General features: G+C 34.5%; 1 protein-coding gene across 1 annotated transcript in view; it reads left to right on the top strand.

Moving 5' to 3' along the window:
* The window catches only part of LOC144974002 (cysteine-rich protein 2-like), a 41,816-nt gene that overhangs the window by 1,192 nt on the left and 19,274 nt on the right, over positions 1-21,350 (top strand). The window contains exons 2-4 of the mRNA XM_078916890.1: positions 4,516-4,610; positions 7,093-7,150; positions 8,506-8,531. Coding sequence (XP_078773016.1) covers positions 4,516-4,610; positions 7,093-7,150; positions 8,506-8,531 — 179 coding nt within the window. The remainder of the gene's footprint in view (positions 1-4,515; positions 4,611-7,092; positions 7,151-8,505; positions 8,532-21,350) is intronic.

Here is a 21,350-nt window from a genome sequence, read left to right as displayed (position 1 = left end):
ACTACTACTACTACTACTACTACTACTCCTACTACGACTACGACTACTCCTGCTGCTGCTGCTACTACTACTACTACTATCATAGTTTTTTGATGCATGCGGGAAAAGCCACAGCATTTTTTTACGAGGGGGGGGGGGGGGGGGGGGCAGCAGTGTTTAAACCGCCGACCTTTTTCGTTACAAACACGTTCTATATAATATGGGACGGTCTTTGGTTGTGTAACACTGGATATTTTATCTACGCCTCTCGGCGCTTTCCTGCAACTTGAACAAGTCCTTGTGTATTCGTTCGTCTGTGTGAGTTTGTTTGTGTATGTGTGTGTGTGTCATAGTGTCGTTTGTGATGTTTGTGTGTGTGTGTGTGTGTGTGTTTTAAGAGTGATAAAGGGAGGGACGGAGAGAGAGAGAGAGAGAGAGAGAGAGAGAGAGAGAGAGAGAGAGAGAGAGAGAGAGAGAGAGAGAGAGAGAGAATTGCAAAACAATGAGCGATGTGTAATAATTAAAACACTAGACTACACACGAAACTCCCATTGTATTTTTAAAGTGCACGAACATTGCATTGAAAGTTGACGCCCGCATCAGATATATTCTATAGATAGAACGAAGTTAACGTCACTCAGGTCTTTGTTATTGTTCTTTGCCATCCACGTTAATGAGGAATACGCCTCAACAGTCGTAACGTCACTTCCCTCGTAATGAGCATGGTAACTTAGTAACTGGCTCTAAACTATCGGAACAATGGCGGACGCCCTTATGAAATATTTCTCTGACGAGCATAAAAGCGTATCCAGAGGGGAAAAAACATTATAAATCTGATCATGTTTGACTTTTACACATTCTGATCACAAGACATATGAAAAGTTCTAGTCAGCATGAAGAATAAAAAGTACCGATTTTCTTTGTTAAGAACCACTATGGCTGCCGTTGTTGGGCGACGTGACATCGGACTATTGAATCCAATTCTCACTAAACTCTATTATCCAGACTATAAAAGTTCATTGTAACACAGAGGTTTGTGTGTTGGTCCGTTCTACTTCCGGATGGCAGCCAAGCGCATTCCATCTATTAAGTTATGGGTGGAACGAAATTGACGTCATTCAGCTCTTTGTTATTGTTTTAATCTATTGTGATGATTACTTCTCACTAAATTATAAGTATCAATCAGACGGTTAACGTTCAAGTTTACACACAGTTTTGTAATATCCGGGTGGCGGATATTGGAATTTATCTAAACACATAGCATCATTTTCTTTACTCTTTTCTTCAGAAAAAAAAATTTGTGAGAAATGTTACTCAATTTCTTGTTCACTGGACTATCAAAACCATTGAACATAGTAATGAAATTCAGACACTGCATTTATATATATATATATATATATATATATATATATATATATATATATATATATAATATATATATATATATATATATATATATATATATATATATATATATATATAATCACAAAAGCTCTCCCCCACCCCTCCCCCACCCCTCTCTCTCTCTCTCTCTCTCTCTCTCTCTCTCTCTCTCTCTCTCTCTCTCTCTCTCTGTGTGTGTGTCTCCCTTATCTCTCTTATGTCTCGCACCTGTCTCTCTCTGTCTCTATCTATCTATCTATCTATCTATCTATCTATCCATCTATCTATCTATCTATCTATCTATCTATCTATCTATCTATCTATCTATCTATCTATCTATCTATCTATCTGTCTATCTATCTAACTACCTACCTACCTACCAACCTGCCTATCTACCTAACCTACCTACCTACCAGCCTACTTGCCTATTTATTTATCTACCTATCAATAGCCTATCTATCCATCTCTCTCTCTCTCTCTCTCTCTCTCTCTCTCTCTCTCTCTCTCTCTCTCTCGAGCTCTCTCGAGCTCTGGATACTCATTGCACGTTGGGCTGAGCAGATTACCTTTGGCATAGGATCGTGAATAAAAAAAATTCAGATGTTTATTTAAAAAAAAAAAAAAATTAAAATATAAAGGACAATATTAATTTATACATGGATGTGTTTTCCCCCTTTGCATCAATAAATGATTAGAATTTGTAGGTTTTTTTGGTGTTGTTTTTTTTGTTGTTTTTGTTTGTTTGTTTTTTGTTTTTGTTTTTTTTTTTTTTTTTTAAATTAGGTTGGGGGGGGGGGGGGGGGGTGAAAATTTTATGGCCATTGGAAGGACCCCCTGCAAAACAATTCCGTTACCGTATTTTCGGACGTGTACTTATTTGCTGGTCTGATTACGCAAACAGATGTGGTGTTTCATTCATCCTGTTTTGTTGTTAAAGAGGAAACCCGAAACGTTCATTTGATCTGTTTTTGTGATTAAATTGAAGCTTACATTCAATTTAACATTATTATTTATTGCAACAATGATAAATCAAACCCATAACTGCGTTCTGTTATCAGATCTGCATTTATGTGCGTCTAGGGTCAAAGTCCGAGTGTGCTTATTCGCAGGTCTGATAAAACCCAACCGGTTGAGGCTTCATTGTTGTAATGGAAATAATATTATTCTCAATCCAACGCGAAATGGTATACATTACAACTATGTTACATCAAGCCCATAACAACTGCGTTCAATGTTCGGCGGATCAAACCTCTGAAGTCTCGATTTTCACGATCAGCGGATCAAAACCCTGGTCTACAATACGAGCTTTACGCACCATGTTTTATTAAATTTTGGGCGGATCAAACCTCTCATGACATCCGCCCTATCAAATTAATTGTATGTTTTGTTTATTCATCTTAACTACGCCACTACCACATTATCTCATTCATCTGTGGTGTTTCATTCATCCTGTTTTGTTGATAAAGGGGAAACCCGAAACGTTCATTTGATCTGTTTTTGTAATTGAATTGAAGCTTACAATCACTTTCACATTATTATTTATTTAAATTAAATAAAACATGGTGCGTAAAGCTCGTATGTAGACTTCAGAGTTTTGATCCGCCGATCGTGAAAATCGAGACTTCAGAGTTTTGATCCGCCGATCGTGAAAATCGGGACTTCAGAGGTTTGATCCTCTGACCATCGATAGTGTATTATTATCATGTATATTATGTTATATTATATTATTATTATGAGGTTCAAAGAATAATGATTTTTTTTAAGGAAAAGAAAGGAAGATCGTGTGATATCACCGCACTACTGACAAGAGTGTATCAGTTTCGAAAGTGTGTGCTTTTGATTTTGATTAAATTCTGTTGTTGTTTTTTTTTCATTTAAAATTTTTATTTTTAAAAGAGATTGTTGCAGGATTGAGGTCTAAGAAAAGTGAGAGGATGGGAGGGGTGTGTAGCGTGGGGTGGTGGTATCCTAAATAGTCTTAGTGCCAGTGCGCTTAATTGGTGGCATGCGTTTAGATAAAATACTAACCAGTTCTGTGTTGATGTAAAGCGCCAGTGAACGATTCTTAATTGGAACTAGGCGCTATATAAATTCATTATATTATCATCATCATCATCATCATCATCATCATCATCATTATTATTATTATTATTGTTATTATTATTATTTAGCGGGACCTTTTCACCAAACTGGTGGTCTAAAAACAAGGACAAAGAGTTGAATGACGTCATATTCATTCTTTCAATAAGGATACTTCCTTAGCCCTGAAACGAAAGTTGGCGAAGACTCAGGGAACAAATGGATTTGTGAAGGGATGGGGTCGGCGTGTACATATTATTATATGCAAGTCTGACATCCGAACCCTGGGCCTAGTTTAACATTGTTGTAATATTTTGCGTCATTGTTATTTTTTTTTGGGGAGATTTCCATTACAACAATTAGCCCATAAGGAATTGGATTATCAGACCTGAAAATAAGTGCACGTCGGCTCCATTGAACCTTGTTAAAACTCCCACTCTTTGGCAAGCTGGGGATCATTATCAATTTACTTTAGATTAAATTTTCTTTTGGCCAAGTGGATAGAGGTTTTTTTTTATTTTTTATTTTTTTTTTTGGGGGGGGGGGGGGTTGTCACTATTGCATCGCTGTACTCTCATATTGATGCTATGCGCTTGGTTAAAATAATCGGATATAATGTACCATCACACTAAATATCGATTATTTGTAAACTTATGACCTGATTAATACACTGTAGTGAAAACTACTCATAAAAATGGTTAATTGAAAATAATAACAAAGAAAGAGCTGAGTGACGACAATTTCGTTCCTTCTATTGATGCTTTGCGCTCAGCTTAAAAGCTCACAACATTCGCCAACCGGAAATAACGTACTAACACACACACAAAACTATCTATTTGTAATCTTGAACGTTTATAGTCTGATAAATACAGTTTTGTGAGAACTCATAAAATGGCTGGCTAAAAACAATAAAAAAGACCTGGGTGACGTCAATGTCGTTCTATATATTAAAAGTGTATTATTTGTTAAAGCGGAAGTTTAACAAAAAAAAAACCAAAACAACAAACAAACAATTTTTAAAAAAAGTAAAGTAAAAACAACAAACCAACAAACTTTGATTTTGTCTATCTCCAGCTGAAAAGGTGACGTCACTAGGAAAAGACTGGCACAGACCATGCTTAAGATGTGAGAAATGCGGCAAGACTTTGTCGGCTGGAAGCCATGCAGAGGTATGTCATTTTTACCAAGTCGGTTTGATAGGATTATTAATTTAACTCTCTCCTCACCGGTCATTTTCCGGATTTTACTTCAAGACGTCGTCATACCCATCCAACCTAAAAATAAAAATTGATTTTTTGAACTCTAATTCAAAAGGAATAAATAATATTATGTGTGGTGATCCGGTTAAACCAGTCGGATATCAGAAAAAGTCGAATCAAATATTTTAATGGATTCGAATGGAGGCAGCTCCATTTCTAGACACAACGCAGTTTGAATTTTTCTAAGTTTCCTTAATAGAGACGAAGTTATTCACATTTGAAACGAGGTGTGTGTGTGTGGGGGGGGGGGGGGGGGGTGTCAAAATTTAATAAACGCAGAAAATCGCTTTTAAAGACATGGCATACGAGTAAGTATTTTTATTTGATGGAGGTCAGAAAAAATTGGATCTGATTATTTATATGTATATATATTTCAAATTGTCAAATCCTTTCGTGAGGGTGTAGTTGGATGGATTTTAAAAACGGTGAAGTGAAAAAAGCGAAAATCATGCAGATAACGATTTTTCACCTTTATTTGCTCGTATCTCAAAACTAACTCTTGCGACATCCGACGGGTTTTGCCAAATCAGCACACATATTGACATAATTATTTCCAGCAAAACAACCTCTGCAATACAGCATTAAGTTCTCATACTTTATCAAAATAAACATTCTTCAAATTTTGTAATGTACAAATGAAATCTGATTGTAAACATTGTTGGCTGTTTCGTAACAAAAGTGACGATTTTCTTGCAATTGACAAGGAGAGGGTTAAATGATGAACAATAAACAAACAAACATACAAAACAAATGAGCAAAAAAAAAAGCAAACCCAACCTAATACCCCCCCCCCCCCCCCCCCCCCGCCCAAAAAAAAACAAACTAAGAAAGGCAACAACAAACAAAAAAAAAAACAAGCAAAACAAAACAAAACTAAATGAAAACCCAATAACGATCAGACATCTCTTGAGTCGGCAAAAATCAAGTGTCTCGCATCTTACATTGATAGCAACCAAAATTATCGGAACATCAGAATATATAAATATGATATCTACGAACCATTTAAAAATAAATGATGAAAATAAAATAAAATTTAAATTTAATAAGGGAAATAGGAGAGAAGTGTGGTGTAATGTACAATGGAACCTCATTCAGTGTAACCGTGGTGGTGGGTCAGGGCTAAAATCCCTGTAATAACCGAGTCCTGTTATAGCCCAAATCAATAGGAAGCAACTTAAGAGGCCGCAAACAGCATTTTTAAAAACCATTTGCAGTGTCAATTTGTATGAAAACCCACTAAAACGGGGGAGGTTGACACATTTCTTTCATTCTTTATATAGATATCTTATTTTTTTTGTTTGAAGTTATTTTTATGTGTGTGTTTTTTTTTCTATAACCGAAGCAGAGGCTTAAGTTGTAACGTTTTGGTTCAGGCTATGCCCCACCCTCCCTCCACCAAAATTACTAACCTTATGGTGGGTTTCAGAGTTATATAAAAGCTCAACTTAAAAAAAACAAACCCAAAAACTAATGTTACGATATTCCAATGGTTGGTAAGGAGCGGGTTAAATTGTTTCATATTTTCATAGTTGTCGTAGTCTAATTTTCATCTTTGATCTCTAAAAGCGGGACACCCTAGAACCGTCAAACTTCCCATGATAAAATTTTAGCTTATTAAAATCATCTCAGAATCAACTGTTCAGAATGACTGGGTTTATTGAAACTGGGATTCGACCTCAAGACCATTCAATTCTCTTCGGCTACGTGGTCTTATGGCATAGTTGAGTCATTGGAAAAGACTCTTATCTCACATTCTCTCATTGTACTCAGGTGTAAAATGAGTACCTGGCCGTTAACAGAGTTGTATTTGTCCGAAAAAAAAATGTAATATCGCCCAATAGGCGTGATATCTCGTCCTACATGTTAAGTGTTGCTGTTGGTTAGGGACCCTTTGTAAAGTGCTTTGAGCACGTTTAGTGGATATTGCGCTATATAAATGCTCAAGTTACATAATTTATTTTTACAAGATTATCCTACTCAATTTTTACATGTAAACCTGATTGTTTTTAGTTGGGCAGCGTAGCTCAGGGATACGGTATTCGCTTCGTAACCAAAAGTTACCGAGTTTGATCACTCGCCGCTGCGCTGTGTGGTCTTGAGCAAATCACCTCGCCCTAGCTCAATTTGCGGCACTGCATTTCGGCTGACGCCTGAGATATTCCAGTCTTCCCTTGGAATAGACCCTAGAGACAAATTTCCCCTGTGGGATGAATAAAGGGAATTTTTTAAAAATTAATTAATTAATTAATTTATTTATTTATTTATTTATTTATTTATTTATTTATTTATTTATTTATTTATTTATTTTATTTATTTATTATTTATTTATTTATTTATTTATTTATTTATTTATTTTTATGTTTAAGGTATTGTTTTTTATTTTTCTCCTCAGCACGATGGCAAGCCCTACTGCCACAACCCTTGCTACTCAGCTCTCTTTGGACCAGGGGGTGAGTGTTGGTGGTGATTGAATTATTAGTTTTTGTTGTTGTTGTTGCTGGTTCTGCAGCTGCTGCTGCTGCTGCTGCTGCTGCTGATGATGATGATGATGATGATGATGATGATGATGATGATGATGATGATGATATATAATGATGATGGTGGTGGTGATGGTGGAATCATTAGTGTTTCTCTTGTTGTTGTTGTTGTTGCCGCTGCTGCTTCTACTGCTGCTGCTGATGATGGTGGTGGTGATGATAATTATGATGATGATACTGATGATGATGACGATGATTTTGATGATGATGATGATGATGATGATGATGATGATGATGATGATGATGATGATTTTGATGAGGATGATTTTGATGATGATGATAATGAGAGGTTTGTGACTCAGCACCTCAGTGTCTCGACTTGTAACAAATGCCAATCGATGTTGGGGGTAGTGAGTGACTGAATGGGTGACAATGATCGTGAAACTCTGATCTGACCTAGCTAATATGTCTTTGGGTAAGGCACAACGTACATTACCCCAACAGACTCGGGTGTGAATGATGACGTGGTTATAAACAGTGACAGATATTACAAAAGTGCTGGTTCAAAAGAGGTTATGTGTACTTAAAGAAATAGAAATTGGTTCCATTCACCCTTCACGAATAATTGTTAAGCGCCTTTTTCACTTTTGCAAATTGATCAAGTTTGACTTCTACCGGAATTTAAATTATATAGCGGCTATGTGGTCTAGTAGTATGACACTCGCCTTTGGATTGGAAGGTCCAAGGTTCGAGTTCCGAGTGGTACATAGTTGAATCCTTGGGGAAAAGCTCTTCTTTACTCACATTCTCTCACCGTAATCAGGTGGGAAAAATGAGTACCTGGCCGTTAACAGCATTGACTCTGTCTGAGGAAAATTGTAATATCGTCTAAAAGACGCCATGTTGTCTCGTCCTTCATGTTAAGTGTTGCTGTTGGTTTGGGACCCCTTTCAAAGCACTTTGAACACATTTATTGGATCTTGCCCTATTTAACCTTCTCATTACCACCTACAGCAAAATCGTCACATTTGTTACAACACAATATACAGTTTTCTTATTCAAATTTATTTTGTACATCATAAACTTTGAAGAATGATCTTTGTTTAACTAATAAGAACATAAGGTTGTTTTGTAGAGAGCTTGTTTTAGTTTAAAAACTCAAATTTTTCTTCTGGGTAAGCCTGCCATTTTGGTAAAATACTGAGAATGATCGGGAAGAAGAGAGTTAAAAGCTCAGGGTTTTTAAAAATTTTAATCCATTGGAAATTTGGTCCTTCTTTTTAAAATTACATGTTACCCTTTTGTCCGTTTTTTCCCCTTTCTTCCAGGATTTGGCAGAGGTGGTGCGGAGTCTCACAAATATTAGAAATAGAGACACCTCGTCTCCGAGATTGACAGAAGACCAGGCATTTTATCACCACACTTACAATCATACGATTTTATAATACCGAGATGAATGTTTTTCCTAGATCAATGACGTAATCTATTGGTATCGTTTTATTACAGACCTGCCTACCACTAACGAAAAAAATCGTAAAATTACGACATTGAACTTCAGCTCCAATTTCAGAACTTCATGACCATCTCAAAGTCATTTAAATTAAAAATTGAAAATCAAAGTTGATACAAGAGTTCATAGTATTATGGATTTTGAAGTGTTATTATCTACTCATTTTGAGGGTAGAATTGTTGGTCTATAAAGTTTAACTCTGGCAACTATTATTTTGATGTCCTGAAAATTACGAATTTATTTGAATTTTCAAGTCGTCAGGTCTGTTGTTATATAATTTAAAACCACTGTCATAGACAAACGTTCACAGCTTTTCACAGGATACCAGTGATGTCCGTATATTAAACACAGTCATTATTGTTTTGTCAATTTGGCCAGGGAAAGTTAGCCGTAATCTGGAAAAACCCATCTTTTTAAATTTGGCCAGAAAGCTCGTCCTTCAAATATCAATCCATTTAAATGACTCTCATCTTGGCAAAAAAAACTCTGAAACCTGAGACTTCGCGAATTAAATTGAAGCTTACAATCAATTTCACATTATTATTTTTTTTTTTTTTGTAATTTTTAAAACATCGTGCACTTAAGAGCGCTGCCATTATAAGGCATGACAAAAGTAATTCATTACATTGACACAACATTGACAACACCAGTTATCTCTATTTAAAGAGGACTTTTTATAATATTTCACACAAAAGAATACGTTCGTTGATTATCTTGACACAATAAAATCTATGGTTAAAGGTCATCTTTATCAGTGGATATTTGAATATTTTTAAACATCTGATTACAATGATAAATAAATATTGTTGTTTAATAAATAACTAACTGACAGGTTCAACAGTTTTACTAGATAAGATTAGTAAAGAATGCGACAAATTCAAATAATTTATCTTGGTGACATGGTGACGTGCACATATTTGCAGGTCTGATAATCCAATTTATTATGGGCTCATCGTTGTAATAGATAGCTCAAAAAAACAAAAAACTAACGTATTGTCAATTAATTACAAAATGTTATCTGCATATATGTATACATCACACATGGTGTTTATTTCGAGACCACCACGCACGAGAGACCAATCTATACACATTCCTAATGGTGCTGTCACTAGACTACTACATCAGTTCAATGTTTTTCAATGTTAGGAGATGTCAATCCGAACCAATAAAAACTCATTTCATTCCAAGGTGGAAGGGTGCTTTTATAGAACAGCTATATTATTATATTTTATTATATTTAGTGACTCTTAGTCCTATCATCGTCACGGTTTTTGCTTTTCAATGAACAAAAGTATTTTTACAATATAGATACATTGTTATTATTATACTTGAAGTGAGTGGTTTTACAAAACTCCCTAACTCCATTTTTTTCCATTTTGAGATATTGAGGATTATTTCCCCGTAAAATTTCTCTTTCGGTTAATTATGTTTTCATAAATATTTAAACTTCAATGTCACACAAATCTAGGGAAATTCTTCTGCCATTTGGTGCTTAAAATAAAATTTACGTTTCGATTCATCTCATGGATGGAAAATCTCAAAAAGTAGAAAAATCGACTTCATGAGTTTTGGAAAACCAGCCTTCACTTATATCGTGTATTATATGCTTATTCAAAGGATTTGACCCTGCTGATTTGTGCTTTAATTTTTATTACTCTACCCCCCCCCCCCTTCCCATTTCCTTCATTTTAAATTTTATTTTGCAATATTAATTACCTTTCTTCTTTTGGAATTAATTTCTTATCATTTTTTCCCCATTTCTTTTTGTCTTTTCTTAGTTTTTTTTTTTTTTAATATTTTGCAATAAAGGCGTATTATGTGTGGAAATTCAAACATAATAATATGCATACACTAAAGTGCAAATGTGTTTTTCATTTTGTTACATTTATTTCTTTTATGGATTTGTTTATACGTATATCTGTATATGTATATTTGTCTGTGTGGGGTCTTTTGACATCAAAGGGTAGGCAGTATGTCACGTGCTTTTGTCTTCTTTATCCCAGATAGTATGCGCTTGGCTAAGAAGCTCATAACTTTGCCATCCGGAAGTATAAAGGACCAACACACAAAACTGTGTGTATCCATGAACGTTTATAGTCGGGTTAATACAGTTCAGTGAGCATTACTCATAAACGCGGATGACACAAAAAAAAAACAATAACAAAGACCTGAGTAACGTCATCTTCGAACTATCTATAACCCTATATATCTGTTTTCTGAGTTACTTTCTTTCTTTGTCTGGTTTTCTTCCTGCCCCGTGCCGGAAATCCTTGGCTGGGAGGGAAACAGTAAATTGTATAGTTTAGTGCTAGTTTCCGGATATGATATATTTTTCATTGCAAATCATTTCTGATCGTTATATTTTTGTTGATATATGACGCTGCATGACATAATCAATTGGAAGGTGAAAATTTTGGATTTGCATTTTTTTCATTTTCTGAAAGAATATGCTCACCAGAGCATTTTAATCTATATTTGAAGAAAATCGGGTGATTTTTCATGAAGTTATGGTCAAATGTATGGGAAAGGTATCCAGCAACTTTTCTCAAATTTCATACTTTTTCAACTTGACTAAAAAAATATCTAGAAGTGAAATTAAGCTTTGATATTTCCCGAATATGTACAAAAAGGTAAATTTAATCATTTATGACAAGAACTAATGTTTGATTAAAATTGACCTTCTAACTAAACTTGACAATATCTCAGTTCAAACCTTTTCACCATCCGACTGATTATGTCATTCACTGTAGCAATATATCTTGTAGACAAATTATCCCTGTCGTCTATCTGGAATTTAGTAATGTATTTATGTCTTTCTTGTTTTGTTTAATTTTTGTTGTTGTTGGCTGAAGAAGGGTTTGAGCCCGAAACGTTCCGTGTTTAGTATTTTTGTTCTTTTTTAAAGCTGTTATATTCATTTTTGTTTATTACTTTTTACAGTCCACAGCTTCTCGCAGCTTAGTATCAATCTACTAATAATTTAATAAGTTGATTGGAGGGTGTGAGAGTGTCGCACACAACTGATAAATAATCAACTCAGTACAGGTATTGCTAGCAGTATGAGTATGAGTGTCAAATCACATAGAACGTATAATATCTGTTTGTTTATTTATTTATTTAATTATTTCGTGAGATATTGATGCGCTCGAAATTGTTTATTTGTCTATTTAAAAGAGCTGGCCACATCATGAATGGAGATGGGCACTTCGGGATTTTCACGATATAGTGAATAACACGCACACACGCTTACACACATACACATACACACCGACACATAGAGACACAGATAGATATATTTATAATAGAGAGAGTTTAATGCTATTTATTTATTTATTTATGTTTATGTTTTGTCAGTACAGTTTTCTTCTTACATGTTTTTCACTGTATACCCCTGGGTGGGGTTCCTGACCTCCCACAGTGGATAGGATGGCACCTACTGTGTCTTCTATCCACCTCTATCTGTTTTCCAATGTGCTTTCTGTCTTTGTCTTGGAATGAGATTACTTGGTTTTGCCCTGGTCTAGCTGTAGTGCTTGACTCGGAGGGAAACAGTCAAATGCATAGTTATTGTTTTGGGAGATGATATTTTCCTTGTAAATCATCTCTCTGTAATGTATTATTATGTTTGTTATTTTAAATGTATAACGTAAGCATTTGAGTGTATTTCTTTTGTGAGATCTTGTGCTGTGTATGGGTGACACATTTAGGTGATCTCAAACTAATGGGCAGGGCACTAAAATAAAAGCGTTAACAATTAAAATTATCATTTCCTCTAAGAAAAACATCGGGAATCTGTAGGGAATTTTACGTAAACCAATTTAGATGTTATTCCTGAGTAGTCGTTACATGTCTAAGACCTTCTTCTTCTTCTTTTTCTGGATGGGGTTCCTGACCTCCCATAATAGTGGGCAGAGAGGTACTTACTGCGTCTTCTATCCCCATATATTATCTGTTTCCCAACTTGCTTTCTGTCTTTGTCTTGGGATGAGATTACTTGGTTTTGACCTGGTCCTGGCCAGATGCCCTGGCTGAGAGGGAAACAATCAAATGTATAGTTAGTTTTGGGAGATGATATTTTTTCCCTTGTAAATCATCTCTCTGTTATGCACTATATTATGTTTTCTATATATATTATATATGATTTGTAAAACATTTGAGTGTATTCATCTTAGTGGGGACCTGTGATTGTGTCTGGATGAGACTTTTAGTTGCTCAAACTAAGTACTTTGATAAATCAAGAATGATTTCCTCAGATCTATATTCATCCACCGTAATAATCTGTTTACGATTAAACAAATTGACCTAAACCAATCAAGCGCTGCACCAGACACGCCATAAGTAATTTCAAGACGTTTGAGGAGAAGATTGTGATCAATAGTATCAAAAGCAGACGATAGGTCAAGCAAATTCAGCAAAGAACATGAACCATTGTCTATAACAGAGAGGAGATCATTAACAACCCTAACAAGTTCAGTTTCCGTCGAATGATGTTGCCTATAAGCAGACTGAAATTTTTCTTCAAGACAATTATTTTTAAGAAGAGACAATAATTGTTTCAAAACAAGCTTTTCTAAGATTTTAGAGAGAAAAGGAAGATTAGAGACAGGGCGATAGTTTTTTAAATTCTCTTTATCTAGATCAGGTTTTTTCAAAAGGGGTTTGACATGAGCAACTTTGTAAATGTCTTGTACAGCGCCTGACTGCAACGAATTATTAACAATAATGTAAATGGTGTTAAAATTACATCAGTGCACTTTTTTAGTATGGCATTATTTACAGGGTCTAAATCGCAACTTTTAGTTGGAGACGACATAATGCAGTCACGTAAGTCAGCTTCAGTGATCTTTGAAAAATGTTGTTAATGAATCACCATGACACTTGTCAAATGTTGTTTGGATCGATTCAGATGAGAGTTCTTTCCTGGTGGTATCCGTTTTTTTCTTTTAAAAATTGACCAAAGCGAGTTGGTAGATCTGCACGATCGATTAAAGATGGGAGAGCTGCTTGCGTCTGTTGTCCCAGCAGTTCCTTAGTCAAGGCAAAGAATTGTCTCGAACGCCCGACGTTTTTCAGGCTGTCTTCATAGAATTTCTTTTTGGCCCTGAAATTGACGGTTTTCGCATCATTTCTAGCCGCGATGTACAGTTTCTTATCAACTCTGGACTTGAGCCAATCTCTTTCTGCCCGCCTCCTGGCTAATCCAGTCAATTTTATTTCTGTATTATACCAGGCAGGGTGCTTGACGTCTCACCCTTACTGCTCTAGTTTTTAAGTTGCTTGTCCACCGTACCAACAATTGACTCATGGAGACCAATTGCATCATGTTTATTTTTAACGTTATGGTCAAGGTCTTGTTTGAAAATGTTCATGTTTATATTCCTCATATTACGAGATGTTATCGTTTTTATTTCAAGCTTCACTTGGAATAAAACGCAAAACACAATTAAATGATGGTCCGAGCTTAATTTATCAATATTCAAGACAGGTGAAGAGAGAGAATGTTCAATGTCTGTAATGATATGATCTATTGTATGACCATGGTTGTTTGTAGGACCGCTTATGAGTTGAATATTCATTTTTGTTTCCGAAATACTCAATGTTAATATCTCCCATAAAAACATTAGATCTATGCTTCTTGTTTATGGATTGAATAGACATAAATTCTCCGAACTCTGATAAAAAATCAATTGTTGATATTTTGTTTTGTTGGCTTGGTGGTGGGCGGTAGATACAGTGAAACGACTTTTTAAAATTATTTTCATGAATGGCAAATCCAGCGTACTCAAAACTTCTAAAATCATCATGGTGGAATGATATCTTATCAAAGAGTGACAAGTTGTAAATAATTGCAATTCCACCTCCTTTCCTCTCAATGCGTGGAAATGATTTCATACAAAAGCCTTCGGGTGTAATTGCTTTCATAATTGGATCATCATATGAATGATTAAGCCATGTTTCCAAGATGACAAAAATAGTAATTTTATGATCTTCAATAATGTCGATTATATCTTGAGTTTTATTAAGGCACGATCTAACATTTAGTAATTTTTAAACAGGTATGATCATTACTTGCAGGTTGTTGTTGTTGTTGTTGTTGTTGTTGTTGTTGCTAGAAACAGTATTTGCTGCGAGTTGTTGTCATGGTGGTCGTTGATTTTCATACTGACTGTCACCGACAATGTTGACATTTGACAAGGAACGGTGAAGAGTATTTATTGAAGTGATTGAATTGGATGGGGGACGAGTGTTAATAAATTGAAGCGAGGATCGAGGTCGTAGGGGCAAGCAGGGGTGGGGTTGGCCGGTGACCAATGACGGTGGTAAAAGGTCGTTGCTTTCGTCTACTCTATTATAAATAGATCTACGAACACTGTAGTTGTTAAAAGTTGTGAAATAAAGCACAGTGAATAAAGTTTCCAACATTATGGCTGAAAACAAATAGCAGTTTGTAACTATGTTTGATTTTTTGACTTTTGATACTTAAAATTTTAAAATTTCAGAAAAATCCTCTGTTAGAAATCGTTAAAATGTATTTCAATAAAACCGCAAGACTATCACAAATTCGATGGTAATAAAATCCAGACGAAATGTCAGATAAAAATCACTCAAAACACGTAAATGTAAGAGCAAAGCGAAAACAGGACTCGCCGGTCAGGCGTGTTACACTACTACTACTACTACTACTACTACTACTACTACTACTACTACTACTACTACTACTACTACTACTACTACTACTACTACTACTACTACTACAACTTCTACCACGCCTTCTATTACATGACTACTTACTACTACTACTACTACTACTACTACTACTACTACTACTACTACTACTACTACTACTACTACTACTACTACTACTACACCACTACCAAACCACCATCACCACCACTTCCACTACAACACCTCGACACCTGTGCCTCCACCCCACAAGTTTGTTTACGCATATCATTTTAATTTAGGCTATCTTTTGTACAATTAAGAAAGAACACAATTCTTTTGAAAAGCGGTGGAAGTCTGAATCAGCTGAATCTGCAGTGGGTAACGTGTGCAAAATTTGTCCCACCCAATAACAAATAGGCTAGCACTATTCAGTATCTGATACTGAATAGTGGTTTTGCACTATTCAGTATCTGATACTGAATAGTGGTTTTGCACTATTCAGTATCAGATACTGAATAGCGGTTTTGTACTATTCAGTATCTGACACTGAATTGTGGTTTTGCACTATAATACGGTGTTTTTTTTTCCGAAACCTGACAAATTTATGGGAAGAGGGCAGCTGTGGGAGTGAATATGGGACTCAGAGAAGTGTACACCAGTGGGGAGTGAACCCGGGACTGGGTTTCGGCGGGTTTCCAAATAAAAAGCAATTACTTTTTTACGAAACAGGACGACACCTGGCAATATCCGACAAAGTTATGAGAGGTAGGCAGCAGCGTGGTGTGTGTGTGTGTGTGTAGGGGGGGGGGGGGGAGGGAGGAGGAGAGGATGAACCTGAGATTCAGGGAAGTGTACACCAGTGGGGAGTGAACCTGGGACTCTGGGTTTTGTAAAAAAGCAATAACAATATGGGAGGGGGGGGGGGGGGGGATTACATTTTTACGAAACCCGACAATATGCGGCAAAGTTGTGGAAAGTAGGCAAAGCGTGGGGAGTGAACCTGGAACTCAATGAAGTGTACACCAGTGGGGAGTGAACCTGAGACTATGGTTTTCGGCGGGCTTCAGCTAGTTTCATATAAAAGCAATTAATTTTTTACGAAACTCGACGAAACCTGGCAATATCCGAGAAAGTTATGGGTAGTAGGTAACAGTGTTGGGGAGTGAACCCGAGATTTGGGGAAGTGTACACTAGTGGGGAGTGAACCTGGGACTAGGTTTCGGCGGGTTTTGAAAAAAAAAGCAATTACTTTTTGTTTACAAAATGCACCAAATCCCAACAAAATGGGGCAAAGTTATGGAAAGTAGGCAAATAATGGGGAGTGAACCTGAGACTAAGGGAAGTGTACACCGGTAGGGAGTGAACCTGAGACAATGGTTTTCGGCGAGTTTCAGCGAGTTTCACATAAAAGCATTCACTTTTTTACGAAACCCGGCAATATCCGACAAAGTTGTGGGAAGTAGGCAACAGTGGGGAGTGAACCTGAGACTCAGGGAAGTGTACACCAGTGGGGAGTGAACCTGAGACTATGATTTTCGACGGGTTTCAGGTAGTTTCATATAAAAGCAATTACTTTTTTACGAAACCCGGCAATATCAGACAAAGTTGTGGGAAGTAGGCAACAGTGGAGAGTGAACCAGAGACTCAGGGAAGTGTACACCAGTGGGGAGTGAACCTGAGACTATGGTTTTTGGTGGTTTTCAGCGAGTTTCATATAAAAGCAATTACTTTTTTACGAAATCCAACGAAACCTGGCAATATCCGACAAAGTTATTGAAGTAGGCAACAGTGGGGGGTGATCTTGAGATTCAGGGAAGTACACTTGTGGGGAGTGAACCTGGGACTCTGGATTTTGTAAAAAAGCAATACCAACGGGGAGGGGGAATTACTTTTTACGAAACCCGCCACAACCCGACAAAGTTATGGGAAGTAGGCAGCAGTGGGGATTGAATCTGAGATTTGGACACCGATGAGGATTGAACCTGGGACTGCGAGAGGCTGATACCAGTGGACAGTGAGCTCAGAATGTACTTTTATTTCGAAACCTACTGAAATTGTCAAAAGTTATGGGAAGGGGGCACCATTGGGCAATGAACCGGGATTCAGGGAAGTGCACACCGGTTGGGAGTGAACCTGGGACTGTGAGAAGAGGATATCAGTGGAAATGAACCTGGGACTATGGAAGATAGATACTAGTTGGAAATGAAGCCGGACTATGGGAGTTGGGTACCAGACGAGAATGAAGCAATTACTTTTTTACAAAACCCACCGAAAAACCATAGACTTAGGTTTACTCCCCAATAGTCTACACTTCCCTGAGTCTCGGGTTCACTCCCCCACTGTTGCCTACTTTCTTTCCATAACTTTGTGGGATATTGTCGGGTTTCATAAAAAAGTAATTGCTTTTTTTTTTACGAAACCCAGTCCCAGGTTCACTCCCCAATGGTTTACACTTCCCTGAGTCCCAGGTTCACTCCCCACTGCTACCTACTTCCATAACTTTGTCGGGGTTCAGCGTGTTTTGGCAGGTTTCGTAAAAAAAAGAAACACCCCTAAAAATACCACCTGTATTCAGAAAATAGATGTCAATTGTAGTCTTATATTCAGTATATCTATTTAAATCATTATTATTATTATTATTATTATTATTATTATTATTATTATTATTATTATTATTATTATTATTATTATTATTATTATTATTATTATTATTATTATTATTATTATTATTTATTATTATTATTGTTATTATTATTATTTTTATTTTTATTATTATTATTATTTTTATCATTATTATTATTATTATTATTATTATTATTATTATTATTATTATTATTATTATTATTATTATTATTATTATTTATTATCATTATTATTATTATTATTATCATTATTTATTATTATTATTATTATTATTATTATTATTTATTATTATTATTATATTATTATTATTATTATTATTATTATTATTATAATATTATGACGTAAATTTTAATATAATACGGCAATTAATTCACGGAAGTACATCGCTCAATTAATAATGGCAGAAAGTCTGGCCACATATTTATAATGAATCGGGTTTGTCTTAGATGACCAAAGAAACAAACAAACAAACAACAACAACAACAACAAATGAGACAAACAAAAAAAATCAAGATTTTAAAAAATACTAAACAATAGAAGAGCACATCAATGAAAAATAACGAGATTATAACACAAAAAAGATATTCGTAATAAATCGATAACTGATTAAATTACTCGAACTACTTGATTTAAAAAAATAATAATCATAATAATGATGATGATGACGATTACAACAACAACAATAATAATAATAATAATAATAATAATAATAATAATAATAATAATAATAATAATAGTAAGTAAGTAGAAATAATAATAATAATAATAATAATAATAATAATAATAATAATAATAATAATAATGATAATAATAATAATAATAATAATAATAATAATAATAATAATAATAATAATAATAATAATAATAATAATAATAATAATAATAATAATAATAATAAAATAACAATAGTATAATATCAACATTAAAGCATATTACAAGCAAATAAAATTATTAAAACAAAAGTTTTAAAAATATCAATAGACAGAATGAATTTTTAAAATATTGGGGAAAAAAAAAAGTTATCCCTGCCGGGATTTGAACTCTCGAACCTTAAGCTCAGAGTCAAACAGCTAATATCCACCAAGCCATGGTGTCACTGAACATTAAGTGACATTTAATCATGTCTATTTGGATATTTAAAAATGTATTTGAATGCCACTCTTACTTTGATATTTTGAACTATGTTAATTGCACCATAGCAGAAATTAAAAAATTACGATCAAAATATTTTTACAACTTTGAATCGGGCTGTCAGTTGCTGCACGTGTTCAATCTGGAAGTAGGTCGGCAGTTCAACCGAGATTGTCGCACTTTTCACTCTCTCTATAAAAAAGAGTTCCTTGTGGATACTGAATAGTGGCAAAGCACTATTCAGTATCAGATATGGGATACAGTGGACCCCCTGGACACAGTTGGATGATCTGGATTTTGCAGATGATCTGGCTCTTTTGTCCCACACCCAGGACCAGATGCAAGCAAAAACCACAATTATAAACAGCCTCTCGGAATCAATTGGTCTAAGAATTCACCCTGCAAAGTCAAAGGTCTTGAGGATAGGTACGCGTCAAAGGGAGCAGATCAAAGTAAAAGATCAGGAACTCGAAGATATAGACACTTTCTGCTATCTCGGAAGTATAATTGACAAGGATGGAGGCACGGAAGCAGAGGTGAAAGCACGAATAGGAAAGGCACAGGCTGCATTCACATCTTTGAACAGAGTTTGGAGAACTAAAGATATTTCCCTTCGACTAAAGCTAAGACTTTTCAACTCAAACGTGAAGTCTGTCCTACTGTATGGATGTGAAACTTGGAACGCATCACAGGCATGTATAAGGAGGGTACAGATTTTCGTAAACAGGTGCATGCGTAAGCTACTCAGAATAAAATGGATGGATAGAATAAAAAATGAAGAAGTATGGAAAAGAACACAGCAGAAACCAGTGGGAGAGGAAATAGGAAGAAGACGATGGAGGTGGATTGGACACACGCTTAGAAAGAATGACTCAACTATAACAAAGAAAGTATTGGACTGGAACCCTCAGGGTAGAAGATCAAGGGGAAGGCCACGAGGAACATGGAGAAGAATTAAAGAAGCTGATATACAGAGAAGTGGTAAGACCTGGAATGAGATAAAAAAGTTGGCTCAGGATAGAGAAGGATGGAAACTGTTTGTCTGTGGCCTATACCCTGACCCAGGGTGAAAAAGGCAATGATGATGATGATGATGAGTCCCAGGTTCACTCCCCACTGCTACCTACTTCCCATAACTTTGTCGGGGTTCAGCGTGTTTTGGCAGGTTTCGTAAAAAAAAGAAACACCCCTAAAAATACCACCTGTATTCAGAAAATAGATGTCAATTGTAGTCTTATATTCAGTATATCTATTTAAATCATTATTATTATTATTATTATTATATATTATTATTATTATTATTATTATTATTATTATTATTATTATTATTATTATTATTATTATTATTATTATTATTATTATTATTGTATTATTATTATTTTTATTTTTATTATTATTATTATTTTTATCATTATTATTATTATTATTATTATTATTATTATTATTATTATTTATTATTATTATTATTATTATTATTATTATCATTATTATTATTATTATTATCATTATTTATTATTATTATTATTATTATTATTATTATTATTATTATTATTATTATTATTTTATTATTATTATTATTATTATTATTATTATTATGACGTAAATTTTAATATAATACGGCAATTAATTCACGGAAGTACATCGCTCAATTAATAATGGCAGAAAGTCTGGCCACATATTTATAATGAATCGGGTTTGTCTTAGATGACCAAAGAAACAAACAAACAAACAACAACAACAACAACAAATGAGACAAACAAAAAAAATCAAGATTTTAAAAAATACTAAACAATAGAAGAGCACATCAATGAAAAATAACGAGATTATAACACAAAAAAGATATTCGTAATAAATCGATAACTGATTAAATTACTCGAACTACTTGATTTAAAAAAATAATAATCATAATAATGATGATGATGACGATTACAACAACAACAATAATAATAATAATAATAATAATAATAATAATAATAATAATAATAATAATAATAATAGTAAGTAAGTAGAAATAATAATAATAATAATAATAATAATAATAATAATAATAATAATAATAATGATATAATAATAATAATAATAATAATAATAATAATAATAATAATAATAATAATAATATAATAATAATAATAATAATAATAATAATAAATAACAATAGTATAATATCAACATTAAAGCATATTACAAGCAAATAAAATTATTAAAACAAAAGTTTTAAAAATA

The sequence above is a fragment of the Berghia stephanieae genome, chromosome 5 (genome assembly GCF_034508935.2).
Source record: "Berghia stephanieae isolate SIO BIC M18660-M18661 chromosome 5, UCSD_Bste_1.3, whole genome shotgun sequence".
NCBI lineage: Eukaryota > Metazoa > Mollusca > Gastropoda > Nudibranchia > Aeolidiidae > Berghia > Berghia stephanieae.
The sequence above is the reverse complement of the archived record's forward strand: the minus strand, read 5'-3'. Positions and strand labels throughout refer to the sequence as shown.